This window comes from Onychostoma macrolepis, chromosome 03 (assembly GCF_012432095.1).
Source record: "Onychostoma macrolepis isolate SWU-2019 chromosome 03, ASM1243209v1, whole genome shotgun sequence".
Lineage (NCBI taxonomy): Eukaryota > Metazoa > Chordata > Actinopteri > Cypriniformes > Cyprinidae > Onychostoma > Onychostoma macrolepis.
The window spans coordinates 26652807-26674246 of record NC_081157.1 but is presented as its reverse complement, the minus strand read 5'-3'; the positions used below and the strand labels follow the sequence as shown (position 1 = coordinate 26674246).

Sequence of the window (21440 nt, the reverse complement as noted above, 5' to 3'; positions counted from 1 at the left end):
AATGCTCAAGAGTTTGAAGGGCAGGCTGTCTCACAGATTTTACATAAATCCCCAAGTAGGTTGGGTGCTGGGATTTATGGTTAGCCCCTGTTTCCTTTGTGATTTTCTAAAGGAATATTGTGGATTCAATGAGGATAAGCTCAGTTGACGGCATTTGCACTTTGTACAAATTTTTGGGAATTTTTACTGAAAAGAAAGACCAAAAATGCAATGGTAAAAACCTGTTAATTGGTTAACTAAGTTATCTTGCCATACATAGTGAAACATTTTATTTGGCCGCATTATATGTAAGATACTGTCAAATTTATGTTTTTTGGAAGTAAACTTTAAAAATTATCACAATTTATAGTAAAGTAAGAATACATTTTACAATCTTTTACAATTTTTTTTTTTCTTTTGACTTTTGTCAACATTACAGTATTTTGTGTTACATTTTATCTTATTTAAGTTGTGGTTCAAGTAGATATATTAACATTACAGAATATTAACATTATGTTTATCAGTTGTAAAATACACAAAAAGAATGTAATACTGGAGACATTGTCACAGTATTTTTTTATGACGAACCTGCTGTAAAAATGTAGTACATAAAAAGTACATACATAAGTAAAATAAGTACATTATATAAGCTGCAAAATGGATTAAATCATTTTTTACCATCACTAAACTAGAATAAAAAAAAGTATAAAATCAAAACCGATTCAAAATATCAGTATGAATAAATGATAAATTATAAAAATAACCCTGATTTTAACATTTATAGATTGTGCCTATTCACTATCCCATTGTTTTTTGTTTTTTTTCCCAAAATCGATGCTGTTGATTGAGCTAGGAGAAAACCTGGGATATTCCTTTAAGATGTATTCCTGCACATCACCCTAAAGGTTTTACGGCCACTGTCGGGCCGAGGCTGCCAGAGCAAGATTACATTTGCCAATGTGAACGCAGACATCAATGGGCAATTGTCTGGCTTTCATCAGTCACCTACCGCACAAAGCCTTCAAAGTCGTCTGATTGTTCCACTGTCTAATGGCTAAATATCAAATCATCAGTGAGGCTGGGCACATTATCTCCTCTGTGAATGCCCTCATCAGCAGAGCGCTTGTGTTCGGCCCATCTGAGCTCAGGAGGTGTCTCGGGCTGTGTGAGAGTTGATAAGGCGGTGTGGCCATCTGAATGACAGGATGACAAATATTGTCATCATCTTCAAATGAAGTGGCATTAAAGGCGGATGGGAAGGCGTGGAGGGTTTGGACAGCTGCCTGAGCGCGGATGAAACGGCGGATGTCTGGACATGTGTTGTGAGGGTACTTACTGGAGAGAGCCTTCTCATAGTTCTTTCCCATGGCGATGAAATTCCGCAAACAGGGATTGAACTGTTCCATGATGCTCTGCAAGAGAGGGAAAGTTTTGTTTATAAAGGTGGAATTGCAACATGTTAAGTGTGCATGGTTTATCGGCAGGCCCATATAAAATCCTCACACTAAGGATGCACCAACTTTAAAAGGTTAATCAATACCAATCAACTGAAAATTTTCACCTTTGGCCAATAAGCTAATATTAAAATTACATACTATTTTGTCTAAATAAAAGTAAAATAAAACACTAAAAAATAAAAACATCATTTTTAAATGCTGCAAGGAAATTTAGTATGTCAAAAGATCAAGGAAAAATTAATTTCTCAGAAATATTCTGATATGTTTGGAAATATTAAGCTTTTTAAATGTCTTTGAGTCATGTGCTCTCTAAGGCTGCATTGATGTGCTCAAAAATACAGTTAAAACACTAATATTGTAAAATATTATTACAACTTAAGTGTAGTATTATCTTGCTTTGTTTACCAAAAAAATAAATCAAGAAATAAAACAATTTAAAAAAAAAAATTACAAACAACATCAGCAGATGGCTGGTTAAAGGCAACTGATAGCATTTATTGCCTGCTAAAGAGACTAGATTATGCACGAATTTCCATGAAGGTTTAGCCTGGTTAGTGCCTTCTAGTTAAGCTAGTTGACCAAGGAGCTCCAGCACAAAACATCTAAAATATGAGGCAGCAGGGGCTGTGCATCTGTACCATAGAAATATACACGTAGATGCCTCATTAGCGATTGTTTCTATGGGCCGCAATACGCAAGCCATCCACCATTTTTGGAATGGTCTGCGAACCCAGCGCAAGTTGACTGTGTGCGTCTGTAACAGCAAATTATACGCATGTATCTCTCTGAATATTCATTGATTATTATGGTGAATGACGTCAAGTTGACCATTCCAAAATGGCGGACGCGTCAACCTATCTGGAGCAGTCAAATAGGGCATCTATACATATCTATGATCTGTACACCCAAACATACCAGAGATGCTTCCATTTCCCCTTATGCAAAAACTGTCCACAGCATCATCCCTCGTTCACACCACCCATCATTCCATGTTGTGTTAAACAGAGTGTGATTATTCTTGTGGGAGGGAAGCAGACACTCATTCTGGGGGTGAGCAAAGAGCTTTGACATTTTGTTCAGGGCTTTGAGGCTGTGTCTTTGAGGATGCGAGGAAGTAGAAGAGATAGAAAGTGAGCATATGTTAGGAGTTAATGAACATATTTTGCTCTGAAGTGCTAGTTTGTGGGCTTGTTAAACTGCCAGGATGTGTATACAGTGCATTTTAAGGAAGGGCTGGAATGTCTGGTGTTTCTGAGAGGGCACATATGCAGGGAGGGCAAATTGTCTCGAAGCTCCGTTCCTAGTGCAACCAAAATAAACACTTTACCGCCTCGCCATGCTGTAATCCTTCAGTGATGCTCACTCGAGTGGGCATCTGTCATAGCACCCTGAGCACCATCCACTTCCCCTTCAGGGCTTCCTCCAATTAGAGCAGCCGCAGTCTGCCAGGGCCTTAGGGTTAACAAAGGCCTGAAGCTGACAGCACAACACCACCGAACCCTGCTTTCTTCCTCCAAAATTCACCATGAATAACTACATCCCATACAGCAGCCTTTAACACCTCACAGGAACCTTTCGACCATCCCTCCACAAACAACTCAAAAACAGTCTAAATCAAGCCAGTTTTCCCACAGTAAACATCACTACTGGCCAATATCTAACCCTCAATCTCAATCCCTTTACTGGCACATAATACCATGTCATAGAATTGATACCATAAACCCTGTTATCATGTAGTGTGTCAGTTTGTTTGTAGCATTAGCATAGCTAAATCCATGACATTAAAATCCAGCATCAATTAACTTTTAGACTCATACATTTAAAAATGGCAATGGCAGCTTCGCCTGCGCATTCCTCGCTATTTTCTTCAACCAATAAAAGTGCATATTCTCCGAGTACTTACTTTGCAACAGTTAAAAAGTACATTCTATATAGTATGAATGCGTGTAGTATGAACATAATCCAGATGTAAGCAACTGCATTGTAAGTTGCATTGTTTCAAAGTGTTTATCACTGTTAGTGTACTGTACGTGTACTGTTTTTCCCTTTTACAATATAGTAGGGACCTATGTGATTTCGTATACAACCAAAGTCCCCTTCAAGGATAGTCAGTCTATTATTTGCAATGCCTCCGGGCAGCTATTTTTGGGCACGCAAGACTCCTATATGTTTGAATGGGGAAATACCGAAATCTCAAAAAGCTGCTTGCCAAACTCACATTTAAAAGCATATTTCATGTCAGTGACACATTTATGTCTCAATAATGTGTTTTCTTATACTCAAATAGCATTAAAGCAATTTATATTTCAATTTACATTAGAGTTGGTCCAGACAATATATGACCCTGGAGCACAAAACCAGTCGTAAGTAGCACGGGTATATTTGTAGCAATAGCCAACAATACACCGTATGGGTCAAAATTAATATAATAGGATATTAAGAATAGATTATGTTCAATGAAGATATTTTGTACATTTTCTACCGTAAATGTATCAAAACTTAATTTTTGATTAGTAATATGCATTTCTAAGAACTTAATTTGGATTTTCTCAATATTTAGATTTTTTTTGCACCCTCAGATTCCAGATTTTAAAATAGTTGCATCTCAGCCAAATATTGTCCTATCATAACAAACCATACATCAATGTAAAGCTTATTTATTCAGCTGCCATGTGATGTATAAACCTCAATTTCAGAAAAATTGACTCTCATAATTGGTTTTGTGGTCCAAGGTCACATATGGTGTGCAGTACTAATCAAAAGACTTATAACTGGAAAGACTGGACCATCTAGCAGTATCTGCAGTGATGCAATGACTTCACTAACTGCCAAATGGCTCTTTTATTCAGAAGGTACAGAAGGCACTTTTATTCAGTGTGTACTACCAATTCCAATACAAGTTGCACCCTGAACAACCAAGTTCAATTCTCGGCTTGTGGTCCTTTCCGATCCTGTCCCACTCTCTTGCTCCCATTTCACTGCCTGTCTAATCTAACTACTTTCTCCTATTTAAATAAAGGCAACAGCAAATCCTTAAATACTACTTCAAGTTCACAAATTTGCAACTTAATGGATCCATGAAGGTAGATAGTAATTGTACATAGTAAGTGGCTAAGCATTAGGTGATTTAAGTGATAGGAACAAAGCGGCACTCAAGTAGTTACAAAATAAGCAGTAGCTAGCTTTGTCCCAATTTAAAAAAGACCTCCGGAACAGCTGGTGCTACCCAGGATTGAGCATTTTTAAGAGTTTTAGGCAGGGTAGATTCTGTTCAATCAATCAAGATACATAGAGGAGCCAAATACAGGCTGGAACACGCCAACAGACGGAGAAATACCAGGTCAAAATGCTCTCAGTTGCCTGGACTGGAAGGCATTTTTGGGCAGACTTAATGTAGCAGATTTGGGTCAGGTATTAATAGCCATCAAACTACTTAAGGACTAGTTTGACAAATGTTTCACTCAATATTTCATCAATCCTTCAAAAACGTAAATGTTTTCCACAATAAATGAAGTCTGGGAGCAAAACGAGCGCTGTTAGTTAGGGAATCTCTAGTAGAGAGACAAGACTTGTTCCCTAGGCTTCATTGGCTTGACGTCACAGGTCACCTTCCCGCTCCTGCCACACTCTCTGGGCAGCTCTAAAAGTGGGTCTGCACCTGACGGAGAGTAAGATGGAGAGTAGACAGCAGTGCAAAATCAGTCACCCCAGGAGCTCCATTAGATGGAACGAAAAAAAGAGATGCACAGCAAGTGAAGGAAAAAAAATACATATTCATTGATCAAAATATTAGCAAGGGTTTTTTGTTTGGGCTTCATGTGTCTCAATGCCAGTCTGCAGGCTTTGGCACAACAGCAAGACAAGGTATGAAATGTTCAGGAACGAGATGATATGTGGCGAGCACACATTGACACTGAAGAGTACGGCTCTCTTCTCTGAAGGATGAAAGACCTCCATTTCAAGGGATTTTTCAGAAAATCTTTCTTTACCTAGCCTCTGACTGTTTCCCTCTCCTTCCCTATACCCCAGCGACTCCTTTATAATGCCCTGTCAGCATACCTCATTAAAAAGACCCTGTCAACAACATCCTCATAACATGTGAGGGCAAGAAAGAGAGGAAGAGAGAGATAAGGTACAATGAAGAGAGGTAGAGATTTGAAGAGCTTGGTGCTACAGTACATGTGGGTGGTTTACATAACGGTTAGGCGAGACCAGGTCTGGACTCATATGGCACTCCAGCAATCAAGAGCAAAATTGGGTGACGCTGACGTGGGAATGATAAAACAGTAATGAAGTGGGCTCTGTTCCAAAACCTAGCAAGCTGCCTACCTAGGCGACATTTTAAGGCATCACGTATGAGTTCTTGATGCAAAAGCTGTCCCAAAACATAGGAAACAATCTTCTATTGGCTTCAAATGTGCCTCGTTTTAGCCGAAACTGGAAGCATTGCATGTATCTTTCTCAGAGGAGGTAATCCCAGAATGCACTATACCTACATTAACATGCACCCGAACAATCGCTTTCATGCTCAATCGAACTAAAAAACCTTCATGTAAACACCTGAGCTTTTTGTTCGAAATACACAAACGCTACTACCCATGTAAATCAGATTGCAAAATTTAGGGTTCATATAAACAGAACTTTAAGAACCTAAAATCAGACTGATCAAAATTATTGCATGTATCCGTTTAAGTTTAGCGAAAAATACATTACATTTAGCAACGTTACCGTCAAATACTATTCAAATCAGTAGTGTTCTTCTCGTCTGCTTTGTGTCAATGTACCGCATTCCACTTCAGCCACTTATAAGGTGCCATTTCAGGTAAAATGCTGCCTATGAAGACATCTGTCTATGTAAGCAGCAGACGGCAAAACAGCTCACAGGAGCAGAGCTGTAGTCAGCACTCCGGTGCCTACAAAAATTACACAGTGTAACTCTCACACAAACACAAAATGTGCAATTTTCTGCTAATGTTAGTGTCAGGTAAGCTAGGTGCAATTAGCTTGGTTTAATGCTAACACCTTGAACTCATGAATCACAAGTGAGGTCAGAGGGAGTGGGTGGGGCTTAGGTGGTTTCTTTTCTAAATTCTGTCAGTGTTGCTAATTTTATCATCCCAGTCCTCGTGTGCTACATCTGCCAGCCTAATTGCAAGAGCTAATTGGAATATGAGGCCAGCATACACTTTGTCTGAGAGCTTGGTTATTCCTGACTCTCTGTAAGGGGGACGTGTGCAACACCTTCACTTTAGTGACAGGGCAAGAAAGCGACAGTAAAAACAGTGAGTGAATCCTGGATAAATATGGTTGCAAATGAAGACAAATAAAGTTGATGTTAAAGGTTTATATTGTGTATAAGGTGTTAACAAGTTCGAAGCAGCAAGTAAACATACAGATATTTAATTTTCCCACGATGCTAGCAGTGCAACCACTTCTTTAAAAACTGAAGCCTGCACATTTAATAAATAATCAAGAGACCACGATTACAGTTTTTATTTGCAACACAGGCTCATTGAAAAAAAGAATGCCTCTACCTACAGTTTTGTTAAACTATGAAAATGTCCTTATTTAACAATTTACTGCAGTTTTCAGTAAAACACTGAAAACTTTTGTTCCTTTCTACACAAATTATTTTGTGCAGTTTGTTGCACAATAAAATGTCATGACCTCAAGTGCATGTGCATGATTTATAAACGAATTTGCATCACATAAACAGCTTCATTTCTGTCTTAGTAAACTTGCTCAGTAGCTCACCTGGTACAGTATTGCACTTGCTATGTGGACCGTTCTATGAAATTTGTGTCAAATAACTTGATTAAAGAGATCAAACACTTGTAGAAACAAACTAAAATGGCATGGTTGCTTCAAAAAAAGCATTTTATCTCATGTTTATCTCTTTTGTTAACACTATCGTTCAGGTTTAGGGTAGGGTTTATTTGTATGTTATTTTGAAATGCGTTTTAGTGCCACTTAGAGTGCACTAAAGGCATTTAATTTCCAAATTGCCTGTTAGATACAACAAGAAACATAAAACATTGCCACATTCACTTTTATCTTCACTATCTTCACGTTCTTCAATTTAGGTTTAGATTGAGTCAAAACATCTACAGCAGTTGGCTGTTTGAGCTGCCTTTGAGCCTTATCTTTCTAAAGGGGATTAAAGAAGCCTTAAGGAAATTGTAACTGCATTTTTGGTAATTAAACTTGGATTGGTACAAAAGAATATGCACAATCAAAGAATAGCAATGATGCTACTTCAAGAAATTTATGAGTAACCACTTTTTGGCTCATATGATAAAATCCACTGATGAAACATCATTTACTGTGAATACTTGGCCCATCATTTTGTTGCAATATTCCCAAAGAACTTTCCTGTCACCATTAGTAAATGGAAAAATATGAAGATGCACCCAATGTGTCCATTTATTTCTGAACAAAGCCACATCATACACCACTTCCAGATTCAATCCTACAACCTTTTGATTACCGACCAAGACAACCATTGCTCAGCCACCCAGCATTTATGGTGCTTTGGGGAACCTAGTGTTGACTTTAATACCTGACATTAGCACTGACAAGCCAGAAACAAAAGAAATAAAGTGTTAGCAATAAAAGGCTAAGGGAAAATGTTACCTAAACACACTCCGAGAAGCGTTTAAGAGGAAACAGGGTCGGGAAGAGTGACAAGACATTATTGCAGATGTGAATTATGCCGTCTAGGTGTATTTTATGGTTATGACCACCTAATCATGCATTATCCCTTACATAAATCTACTTAGTTTGAAGCAAAACAAGTTTTGGTATCAAAAAGTTATTGAAAACAGACTGAAAATGAGTTTGAGTTGACTAAGGGGCTGATCACACAGGAAATGTTCCTGCTTTCCTTCTGTGAAATTTAAAATGGTAAACTTACTAAATTGTGCTTTACATTAAGGATAATTGTTTGAACATCAAAAATTGTTAGTATGCAACTCTTTAAACACCATCATGTGTTTCTGTTTTTTTTTTTGAGGCTTAATAAATGATTGACACTACAAATGTTCAGAACCCAACAACAGCTGGCCTTGCACTTGACAACATGCTGGCAGTGCTAATCTAATGCGGCAGAGGTCTGTGCATGGGTCCTCGGCAGACGGAGCACATGTTGTGTGCAATCAGAGAGGAATGTGTGGAGTATAGCGACTGTATCAGTCTAATGACTAGCGTACTGTTCCTCCCCCCTCCATCAGACCCCTGTCTTAATCACATCAAGGGGCCAAAAAGAGCAGGATCATCTCTTTCTCTCTCCCTCTGTGTTTCTGGGCAGGCTGCATGCAGGCTTATTTTCAATATGCAATACAAATCTTATCTCAGTTTCGATCCCTAATTCAGGCTCAACAATGACGAATCCTCCTAAACACAAGCCTGCCAATGTGGTTCCCAACTGGATTTACTTCACAACCAAGTTTGTACATTGGAAATCAAGCGTTGACCAAACAGACATTCTAAAAAACAAACATTAACATTCCCATTAACTGCACAGACCCAACAATATGTTAAATTATTAATCACCAAGACAATCACTTAAGTGCAGTTTTTTTTTTTTTTTTTTTTTTTTACATTGGTTGTTGTATGTAGCACAGCAGTTTGGAAATGAAACGTCTGGTGAGTTGCGCAAAAAGGTTAATGCTCTATTAAGTTTTAAAATAATACCTACACTATAAATAACTAATATTGCTAACAAAATCAAACATGAGAAAAATGCATTTGTTCACTGATACACTGAGAAGAAATCCAGGCAGATGAAGTCTTTCCGAAAAATTATTTTCATATGTATAAGAGATAATGATTTCAGATGATTAAATGTAAAAATGAAAATTAATAGAAAAGATTAAAATTGGATACAATATCTGAACTGAATATATTCTGCTAAAAATCTAAGAGAACAGGTTAAAAATCTGAGTATAATAATCTTCAAGAGCAGAAGAGATGAAGATCTTCAGAGCATGCAAAGAGAGAAGAGTGAAGAAGCCAATTTGGGGACCAATATATACACTAGAGACTTACATTCTATTACAGCATCATGGAATGTTTGTGTGTTTGATCGACAAATGTCAAAATGTTTTTATCCGTTATGTCATTTATACATGTGAAATATTTCCCCTACTTAAGGTGAATTTTCATGTTGATATGACCTATGAAATGCAGTAGGTAGAAGTAAGATAAAAATAGAGACTTAAGATCACTTAAGCATAACAAAATGTACTTTTTATGTCAAATGAAGGGAATATATTAATTCAATGGAATATGAGTACAACTGGAATTAACTAGAATTATGAATATAAATGCATAATACTTGAGTAACTGAGTATATGAGTAACAATGCAGTAATATGAATATAATGTAATAAAACCATAAAAGAATAACTAATAATGAAAACATAACCATATTGGAAATTCTGATACACCACTGACTCAAACAACCATGTCATTTTAGCTTGCTTTTACAAGATTTTGAGCTCTTTTATCAAACCTGAGAACTCCACACTGCAAGTGCAATGCTGTACCAGGTGGGCAACCGAGCAAGTTTACTGTATCACAAAAGCAATATATATGGGACCTATGTTGTCCGTATGATATAGGCAGTTTGGGAAGGGCATTCTGAAGAGCCACAGCCTAAAAGGTACACAGCATTGATACCACACTTGCTTGCTAGCCATTTGTAGGTGGTGCTAAGGAGAGGGATGCATGCTAAAGAGCATTTGATTGATTAAATGCGTGTATATATGGTTGTGTGTGTATATATGGTTTTCAGGTTAGATGCTAGCATACAGATAGCTTCAAAGTTCAGTTACAAAACACAAAAAATCATAATTTTGTAAATGCATAAACAACAGAAGTGTGATTTACGGGTGCAATACATGGAACAAACACTGGGCCAAATACTCATTAGCAAAGCAAAATGAAATTGAGACAAAACACTGCATCAAAACAGACCTGTGACCCATTTTGGGTCATGACCCACCAGTTGAGGCAACTGTGATAATACAAGCACTGCAAGTTTATCTGCAAGTTCTCCTTTAAAAAGACCCAATGGAGCTCTATTTGACATAGCCTAGTTAAAAAGTGCACATCAGCCTATTTAATGAGTGAAGACGACACCAAATGAGAGTGCAAGCAAAGCACTAATCACTCATCATCACTAGTTAAAGAACAACCACAGAAAATCTATCTAAAATCTCGCTGTCTTCTGCTCAAACTAGGCTTGAACTTTCTTGTGAAACACACTATCATGCTAAACCCTTGAGTGAATGAAGGATCCTTAAAGATCCTCCCATTATGTTTAGGAATTCCCAGAATGCACTTCATGAGAAGCACCACTGGTCTGACCACACTACAGAGCTTTAATTTTGCATTATATTCAATGTATAACAAACATCTGACTATCTGAGCAATTGGAATAGATGTAAAACGTTTTTTTCACAACAGATTAAAAGTGACTATCAAACCCCAGTGGCCTTCCTTTTACCATGGGTAAGAGCTGTTAGGCATGATGCAAAGCGTGTGATAAAAACATAAAAGACAAGCTTGAGTGGCTTCACGATTTAAACAATTTGCACAGAATGATGATAGAAGATGGCATCAAATACTTTGGATTTCTTCACTTTTTTGTGATTGACTGATTGTACATTAAAACAGCTCCTTTTCAAATACTACCACATCTCAAGTTATGCATTTAGTTTGATGTGTTCATTTTGTGTTCTTTCTGTATTATTTACATACTATTATGTACAATACATAGCATTTGTTACTGTTTTGAATTCTCTTTCATTTTTATATTTTCAGTTTTCTTTTACATTTTAGTCATTTTTTAATCTATATTTATCAAAGTTTTAATTTATTCAATGTATTTCATTTTCATTTCAAGTAATGTTTGTACTTTAACTTGAACTTAAATAAGTTCAAGTTGGTTGCCAAGGTAACATTTCTAATTTTCATTTAAGATTTGAAATTTATATTTTATTTTGAAAAATATTAATATTAGATAAAAAAAAAAAAAAAAAAGAAATTGATGAGAAAACAATGAAAATGTGTGGAAATGGCATTTGTTGTTTAAAAAAAAAAGTTTGGCTTTTCTATTAAAAAAGGGGGGATAAAGGAAACAAAACAAAACAAATGAGTGTGAGATGCATAAACTGGCATTTACACTTTCAGATATTGTTAATAATCAAATTAAGTTAGTGTGTGTAAAATGTGTTTTCAGGGAGTTTATTTTCTAAAAGCTCAAAGTTACCAAAGTGTCCATAATTGAAGAAACACCCAAACTCTTAAGAAAAATTCAAAATGAAAAGCTGTTTAAGGATGAAAAGAACATAGAAGCTTGACTAATACTGAATGTGTGGTTATCACAATAAACACTGAACGATTAGTTCTTGTCCTCTAATTTGACTGGTCCAGCAGTGCTTCAATAGCGATGATATTTAGCCCACTACCGATTTACACTTAGTCCACTGAGACTTTTCCTTGTTTGTTGGTGGCATTTCAGACCGTGAGTGGTTCTGAGTTTAGGTCGAGGTGAATGTTTTCTCTCGCTCAGTGGTCACAGCACTAATGCTTGTGTACCTAAATTATAACCCCTTCAAACAGGCTCATCCAATCAGAATTTAGAGTCGGAACGAGACAAAGAACAAATCCTGCATGACTAATACAGTGAATGCAACATTATGTAAGAAGAGAGAAAGAAAGCCTGTTATGGCAGACTACAACAAACAGCTTGGGCGATCGATACTGTACCATTGGCTGAGATAACTGTGTATCTAGATTCAATTAGCCCAATTAAATGAAGCAGGTCTGAGAGAGGCAGAGGCATCTGAGCTGGACAGATGTGTCTTTGCTTCAGAACGTAGGTGATGCTGTTAGACAGCGCTTTCAACACATAACCTCCTGACCCTGTGACAACACTTCATATTCCTGCAGCTCACTGACGGTTTCCATGGAAACATCTGCGAGTGTCTCTTCCTCTGCAGGTTACACGCTGATTGATTTATTTTTGAGAACTTAATTAGGAGCGGACTCGGTGTCCCCTGATCATTAAACTACTCCATTCAATAAGCAGCATACCCTTCAGCAAAACAGTCTGGAGACTCTACCACATAAACGCCTTTTATGTTCTATGGGAGGGAAAAAAAATCCCATTAAACATCATTGGATTGGAAAACATGAAGGGTTACAGAAATTTTGATGATTATTATTTATTTATTTATTTTGACAATGATGCATGAGTTTTTTAGTACTGGATGACAAACGTATGATAGAGTCACAATATTTTGACAATATTTTGTATCTGTTTGAATAAAAAAAAAATAATAAAATAAAAATACAGCTTCATGTGTGTGTGTTTTTTATTTTTATTGTTCAGATCTGGATATGCAAAAAATCAGATTTTTGTCTCAAGGTCTTGGTAGAAGAATAGAAATGTAAATTGCTATTTACAAATATGAATTGCTGTCTTTTTGTGTTCATTCAAAAGGAAAACATCAAACATGCCTAGACTGTTACTTTTCTTTAAACATTACGAATCCCTTCTAAACTGGAAAAACGCCCTGCTAAACCATTTCAAAACAAAAACACCATAGTTTTAAAGTTTGGGATTAATTACTTTTTTGTAAAGTGCGAAATTTATTACTAGCATTTTCTTATACTGTTCTTCAGTAAGGACAAATTAGATTGACCAAAAGTAACCAAAACATGCCTGATTTTATAAAGCATTTCAATTTCAAATAAATGTTGTTCTTTTGGGCCTTCATCTACTCATCTGAGAATCCTGGAGAAAAAATGGAAACTGATTTCACAAAAACATTAAGCAGCACAAACGTTTTCAAAATTGATAATAATCAGAAATGTTTCTTTAGCAGAAAATCGTCATATTAGAGTGATTTCTGAAATATCACGCACTGAAGATTAGAGTTACGATGCTGAAAATGTAGCTTTACATCACAGGAATAAAACATTAAAAAATACATTTCAATAGAAAAAAGCTATTTTAAATTGGAATAATATTTCACAGTATTCCTGTTTTTACTGTATTGTCAATTAAACAAATGCGCAAGAGACCCTAAACATTTGAATGGCAATGCACATCGAGGTCAACTTTAACCTCGGGAAATCAAGGAGGACTCTCTTGTGAACAATCTGCTATTCAAAATATGAACATGGAGGTATAATTGCGTTTACACACTTCACACTATAAGTGACCAACAGTGTCCTCTTCCCCCGCACAACCTTCAGAAACAGGAAGACAACCTCCACTTTCATCTGCACAAAACAAGAGCAGATTGTTCACAAGAGAGTCCTCCTTGAGTTCCCAAGGTTAAAGTTGACCTCTTCAGAGAGATCTAATACAGTTTGCCCCATTTGTCACAGCAGGACTGACCCCTGTGACCCAGACATAATGAAAACGTGTTCCTATAGGAAAAGAGTCATTTGAGGGCCATTCGCTCCATTATGGTCAAGCAATAAAAAGGTTAGAAATAAATGTAGCATTACTCCGTGCTAATCCCATTTCGTATGCCTACGTGCATCTAACCATCTGCTGGTAAATTGGTGCTGGAATCAAAAGCAGAGGATGTTCCTTTCGGCCGACTCCGTGACCTGCCGCCCGCACCTCCTCCTGAATCATTACAGGCCCACATCTCCACACAGCAATTACAGACCATTTCCAAAAGGATCGGGAAGCTCTCTTTCTCTCACCCACACTCCTCCTCCCAAATCTTGCTCCCACATTCATCTGTTCTTTCAAAAGCCAGTCTTGAGATCTCATTCTCTTCTCAATTTTGATAGATACTAGAGACACCAAGCCATTCTGACCTTTCCAAAAATCATTTTTATAGAAGTTTCTACAACTATAGGAACTTTTATGACCTGGGGGTTTGACTTTTTTTGTCCCCTTTTCTTTTTTTTTTGCCTAATCTCAATCGCTTAATTTTCATATTTTTGACATGTACAGTATGTGCACTGTACAGTACAGTATTATTCAAAAGCTTAGGGTCAGAAATATATTTTTTTTATTTGTTTGTTTGCTTTGAAAGAAGTCTCTTAGAAGGGCTGCATTTATTTGATCAACAAATTCAGTAAAACCAGTAATACATTGCAGTAAAAAAAAAAAAAAGTGTTGTCAATATGAATAATTTAATCCTGTAATGAATTTTGCTACATTTTCAGCATCATTAGCTTCAGTCTTCAGTGTTGCATGATCCTTCAATAAACATTTTTTAAATTATTATAAAATGTAGAAATCAGTTGTGCTGCTTAATATTTTAGTGATAAATTTCTTCCACAATTCTTTGATTAGCAAAGCTCAAAAGAACAGCATTTATTTTAAATCTTTTAATTATTTATATATTTGATTTGATTTTTTTAAACTAAGGTACATATCTTTAATGTCATTTTAGGTCAATTTAATGCATCCTTCATTTAAAGTATTCATTTGAACAAATGTTTAAAATGGTAGTGTATTTTATAATTTACATATTTTATTGTACAGATCCTGGATTTCAATTTCATTGTTTATTAAATGACATTTGTTCTTGACAGTTCAGGTGGGAAAATAGCAAAAATGACAGAATTCATCTGTGCTGGAGATATATACCCTGTTGGACATTATTAGCAGACCAATTAAATAAACTATATAGTTTGGAAAGGACTTGTTAAAGGATGTAATTTAAAAAAAATCCAAAGGGCCAGAAGTTACAGAAACACTCAATTAATGAATATGCTAAACCAAGCTATCCCACGTTCCATATGCATGAAGCATTCGCCTTAGCTAACCTCATCAGAGTTAATGTGTTGACTCATTATGCAATAAATCCAATGCGCGTTGTTGCTAATGGTAAAAAAAGGTGTGCATTTCGTGAGCGCTCTGCAACATTACTTGTGAGCTCTGAGTATTAGAGATAGAGAGCTCTTTGAAGAGAGAGCTCAGACAATAAGATGTGGCAACGGCTCAGAGCCATCCACCCCCGGACCGAGAGGAGAGTGGGTGTGCGGAGTGAATCCATCTCTTATAAAACCCATTCCCTTTCAAATGACTGTCGGGAAACCTATGATAAATGCAATCTCTTGAGGCCTAGGGACTTCTGACACAGCGACAAAAGCTATATCTTTGTCGAGATCACAAAGGCGATCGGTGAAAGTTGTTTTACACATATTAAATATATTGCGAGTGATTGTAAGGTCGAGAGATCCATTAACTTGTCAGAGAAGTAACTGCAAACGTATCGATTGTTTAAGTGTCAAAGGGCCATGGGAATTTCATAGGACTTAAGTGTATACTTGTATTCCTTAAAAGCCTCGCAGGGAGTAAACTGCTGCCATATTTTACACTACAAAAGCACATCTCGTTTACTTAATTACAAGGGAAACAAAAATCTCTCTCACTCTCTTTCTTAGAGGTTTATATTTGGTTACAGTACTGTAAAGAGGGGAATTGTAATGTCATGACACAAATAAAACAAATGTAAACTTTTTGTCATTATTTACTGACCCGCATGTTGTTCCAAACTCATAAGCTGTTATTTGTCTATGGAACATATTCAATATATTGTAAACATAGCTTTGAGGGTACATAACGAGAGAGAAATGATGAAAATTATGGAAACTTAGACCTATAACACCCATGATTTCTAGTCAAAAAGTATCATAAATAATGTACTGCTCCTCAAAAAAATCTTTTGAAAACTTCAGAAGTGCTAATATAGTTAATGGACTACTTTTATGATACATTTTTGCCTTTTTGAGCTATGAAGGAGTTTGAATATGCTGCCTAACATCTCTCGTTTTGTGTTCTGAAGACAGAAGAATGTCAAATTGGTTTAAAATGATATGAGGGGGAGTAAATGATGATAGACTTTTCATTTTTGGTGAACTATCCCTTTGGCGTGTCTATTAGCACATTAGCCCCATAACAAAAACTTTGTGTGTTATTGCTGAATATAACCAAATACATGCCCTCAATGTCTGTTTCTATCTGCAGTCTGTGTCTCTCACAGAGTGACATGACAGAAACATTTTGTTGCATGTTGTTGCTAAGAAACCACCTGTCCAGATTTTCTACATGAAAAATGTCCTCTCACTTCTTTGAAATGGAGAAAAAAAAAGAAAAAAAAAAAATGAAAGAAAAAGAAGAAATTATAGTTTGCTCCTGGTGATCTCTGATGAAATGAGTCCCTGAACAAGTGATATTTCACGCCTGTTGGGTATGATAATGCTGTCATCAAACAGATTTATGGGAAGGTAATATGCATATTGTAACCGAAACCTTTGCTTGTTATTTCCGTTCTCCAATATCAGTCATGGCATGTAGGGAAGATAAAAAAAAAAAAAAAAACAGCACCTATAAGTTTCCCCTGGGATAGTGTTAACATGGTAACCATGTTTACTTCACTCTAAGTTGACTATTTGGGAGAGGTGTTACAGACACTCCTACGGCATTGTTTCACCTGTAGACGAGATGAAACATGTCCTGCTGCATCACGTCTCTCACTACACCCTGATCACCACCGCTGGAGGAGATTCCAATCAATTACTATGCATAAGTAATAGTAAACTTTACCCTACAGCAATGTGTGAACAAAAATGCTTTGTCAAGAAATCGCAATATCACCAAGAGTGGCTATGTTCCAGAATACTCTAAAATACAATTTATAACTATAAGTATGCGCTGAATTTCTGAATGTTGCCACAATGGGCACTATAGGAACATATACATACATACATACAGACAGACAGACAGACAGACAGACAGACAGACAGACAGACAGACAGACAGACAGACAGACAGACAGACAGACAGACAGACAGACAGACAGACAGACAGACAGACAGACAGACGACAGACAGACAGACAGACAGACAGACAGACAGACAGACAGACAGACAGAACAGACAGACAGACAGACAGACAGACAGACAGACAGACGAACAGACAGACAGACAGACAGACGAACAGACAGACAGACAGACAGACAGACAGACAGACAGACGAACGAACAGACAGACAGACAGACAGACAGACAGACAGACAGACAGACAGACAGACAGACGCAGACAGACAGACGGTTTCAACAGCAACAACATTAACGTTACATCATTTGACATTTGCGTGCTTTTATGGCCCAAACTTAACTTCCGGTAGACTTCTGCAAAGAATCAATAACAACAGAGTCCCTCTACAGTAGATTATTTCTGATAACAAGTAAAATAAATAACAAGTAAATTACATTCTCTGACAGCAGGAGGCACTTCTCGAGAGGCAGAAATGGAGGTTTCCCCAGTAACAGCTGTACACAAAACAGCGCTGAGCTCACAAACTCTGCTTTATCAGGCATTACATGCAGGATGAAAAAAAAATGACATCGAAGACAGTCGGTTTCCTTCAGAAATACAGTGACATAAAAACACCCGCACCACGTTTTGATTTTGAAATGTGCAGTGCTCATGTTTATTCATGTTTATTTATGGGCAGTCACAAATAAATCAATGTATGGGAAACACTGGGTTGCATCAACAACCTGAGCTCAACTTCAGTCTACTCATCACCTTAACTTTAACTGCGTTTGTATTCGACCCCATATTATTAGCCACTAACCAGACAATCACAGACCAGAAGTTAACTTCGGGCCAGGCGCGCAACCGAAACAATCTATAGAACAACAGAATAATAGAATGATAGATAGATACAGAAATACCATTTGGGATTGCTGACATCATGTTGGTATGTCTTTAGAGGGTGGAGTTTTGGAAAGAGGGTGTGTGGTTAAAGTTAGCAAAATGGCACTTCCAGCACCTAAAACTGCACAGCCACAGCAATGTCTGTGATCCCGCTAGCAACCAATACAGACACGAACATTTCGTACAAGTACACTGTATTCAACAGACACTTTAATTCAAGAGGTGTTAGTAAGTGCAAGATTCATGTTTTGCCTGGGAATAAAAGCCACAACTTTGTGCTACATATTTAAAGTTAACTCCTGAGCTAAATCCCTGAGCACTGAGGTTTGTTGCCACCACAGTGACGCAAGAACACACGCAAGTCCAACGAAACCACATGCTAACAATGCACTAGCAGGTGCATTATCACACAGTAAAGGCCCGTTCACACCAAGCACGATAACTATAAAGATAACGATAAAGATATAGTTCTAAAAATCATTCTCTATGTTAAAGAATAGCAGAGTCCACACCACAACTATAACGATAAAGGCACAGAGAAACAATATCGTTGGAATCACTTTCAGAACGATTTTTTCCAGCTGATCAACGATACAAACATTGACATCCAAGCTCGAGAATTGAAAGCGGCAGATGCGTGTGCGCTTGGAATAAACAGATGATATCGTTCGCTGGTGTGGACGCTAATATCGTTATCTTTATAATTATCATCCTTGGTGTGAACGGGCCTTAAGAGTCTGGCCTCACACTGCACCTAAGTGGCTTGACCTCAGCTCGCCCACACACACAGGTGAGCGGACAGCAGTTATGTCACCCTCCAGCTGGCAAAGGTCCCGTCAGGCCTGCTGCCGGTGCTCGCCTGGAGGCTGATGGGATTAGAGAGATCCGGCTGAGCCCAGCGCTGTCTGGATGACTGGGCCCCGGCGCTGAGAGTCTGACAACAGGAGGCTGAGTGATTGAGGGCCGGCTGTGACTCACAGGTGAGGCTTGTTTTAAAACCATGGCAACTCCAGCGGGATCACAGTCATCGCTTGCAGGTAGGGAGTGTTTTGTGTGCACAGTTGAGTAACAACCGATCACACACACACATACGCACACACTTGTGCACACATACGCCCTGGTACACCCATGTGTTGAGTCACAGAGCATGTTCTGGCTTTCCTGTGACACTTCAGCAGATGTTTAACATCCCACCACTGATGTTTACCCCTCTTATCTTTTCCAGCTCTTTCTCTCTCACACAGAACACTCGTCAATATTGCTCTCCTTTTGAACTCAATCAATGTTCTTTAGCTGGTTGATTTAACAAGCTATCTGAATAGCGGGTGGATTTGGACGAATGATCCAGCCCTCGAAGAATTGGCACACAACGATTCTATGTTAAATGACCGGCAGATCACCAATAGACAGCAAGCGGACTAATTCAAACCCGTCCCGTGAGTTCTAACCCACTTTAGGTTTATGGAATGCAAATCTACAGACTGACATAGTAAACTAGAATTTAAATATCTGCCAGAACGCTTGAAAATATAATGCGAATCGCGCCGTATGCTAGTCCTCATAGTCAGATTTCCATTGCTTTAAGAGTAACACCCCAGATACGGGAGACATCCGCTTGCCCTTGATCAACCAGAATAGTTTCTTTGTCCTCGTTTTAGGTGTTGGACTTCAGGTGGCCTATTTAACGGGCTTAAGTATCTGATGAGAGCCGTAATCCTACGGTGTGGTAAGTACTAACTTTTTTTTTTAAAGTTACACACCAAAAACTGCAGCAGGAACCTGTTGGGAATCTATTGAAACATTGACGAGACACACACATTGACTGAACCTGTTGCAACACACACCAGCATGTCCCCTCCTCCCTAAAACACCTATGCTGGAATGTCCGACGGAGCACATGCCAATAAACATAGCAACGCATACAGGTTCATGGGAAACAAGCCTCAAAATATAATGGCGGTTATACAAAAAAAAGAAGGAAAAAAAAAGTTAAAAAAAAAAAAAAAAATTTTGCTTAAATATAATTACATAAATTAAATAAATAAATTATATGATTAAATAATAGTCAATTAAATAAATTAAAATATTCATAATGTTTTTATTGTTGCATGTATTCTAAATAAATAAGATGCATTTAATTATATTTTATATGTAAATAATATTTATGCATTACATCAAATTTGTATTTATTTTCTTAGACAAAATGCAGAATTAAAACTAATTAAAATCTGCATATCGGTTACCAGAGCTTTACACACAATCAATATATCATATCAGTCATGAAAAGTAACATTGGCAATCTCTTAGATAGAGTAGTGCATTACAGGTATTGCACTGTTTTGTTCAAACTAATTAGTGCACTTATATAATATTTGAAGCTAGACATACCTGCAAACTGCCATAGGTATATACATTTGTGACCACTTAGTTAACAAACTTACCTTAATTATAACCGCATTGCAAATGATATTGCAAATACTCAAAAATAATTCATATTAAATATGCTTTTGTTTCAGTTAAATTATTTTGTATTTCTTGGTAAAAAGGAGAAACAAAACTAATTGAAACCAACTAAATCTGTATTAGGCTATATGAGTCGTTAAAAGTAATAATGTAGATAGATGGACAGATAGATGGATGGATGTATAGATAGATAGATAGATAGATAGATAGATAGATAGATAGACAGACATGTGTGTGTGTGGGTGTGTGCGAGAGAGAGAGACTGGGAAGGGTTATGTTCTTTTCGTGTCAGATAAGTAAAAACAATGCAAATCACTTCTGTTCTCACGGTGCAATTCATTTAAAATGACATGAGCAACACGAACAACAAACTTGATCTCCCATCAAGTTCATTAACGATGATAAATCTAAACGTAAAGCCACTTAAGAGAATCATCTTATGCAATACAGTAAACAACGACGATAACTCATATCTAAAAAGCATGCACTTTCGTTGCACAAGTCTTATTAGATCACCACCTGTGATCAGTAAGTTGTTCCATCAGTTGGATCAATGCACTTTACCTTATAGACATTTTCCGTGATGCGGTGGACCTCGTCGGTGCGAGACATTGTGAAATCTTCAGTTAAAACCATAAACGGTGTTTTGCTGAACGTGATGTGTTATCCGAACAGTGTGTCTGTGTGATGAGGGTCAGCTGCGGATCCGCGCTCCGATCCACAGGAGTCTGATCTCTGCTCAACAGTACCGAGCGGAGGCAATGGAATGGAGGAGGGGCTTACAAGAGTAGCCCCGCCCCGTGTTCTAACTCGCACCCTGGAGGCGTGGCTAATC

The 21440-nt window shown here is 37.4% G+C and overlaps 1 protein-coding gene across 7 annotated transcripts in view; it reads right to left on the bottom strand.

Moving 5' to 3' along the window:
- baiap2a (BAR/IMD domain containing adaptor protein 2a) overlaps positions 1 to 21355 on the bottom strand; it is an 88635-nt gene extending 67280 nt beyond the window's left edge. For all 7 annotated transcript variants that reach the window (XM_058770263.1, XM_058770260.1, XM_058770264.1 and 4 more), the window contains exons 1-2: positions 21170 to 21355; positions 1316 to 1391 (exon numbers count right to left, since the gene is read on the bottom strand). In XM_058770263.1, coding sequence (XP_058626246.1) covers positions 1316 to 1391; positions 21170 to 21241 — 148 coding nt within the window. In that variant the 5' untranslated portion in view covers positions 21242 to 21355. The remainder of the gene's footprint in view (positions 1 to 1315; positions 1392 to 21169) is intronic.
- Between the last annotated feature and the right edge of the window lie 85 nt (positions 21356 to 21440).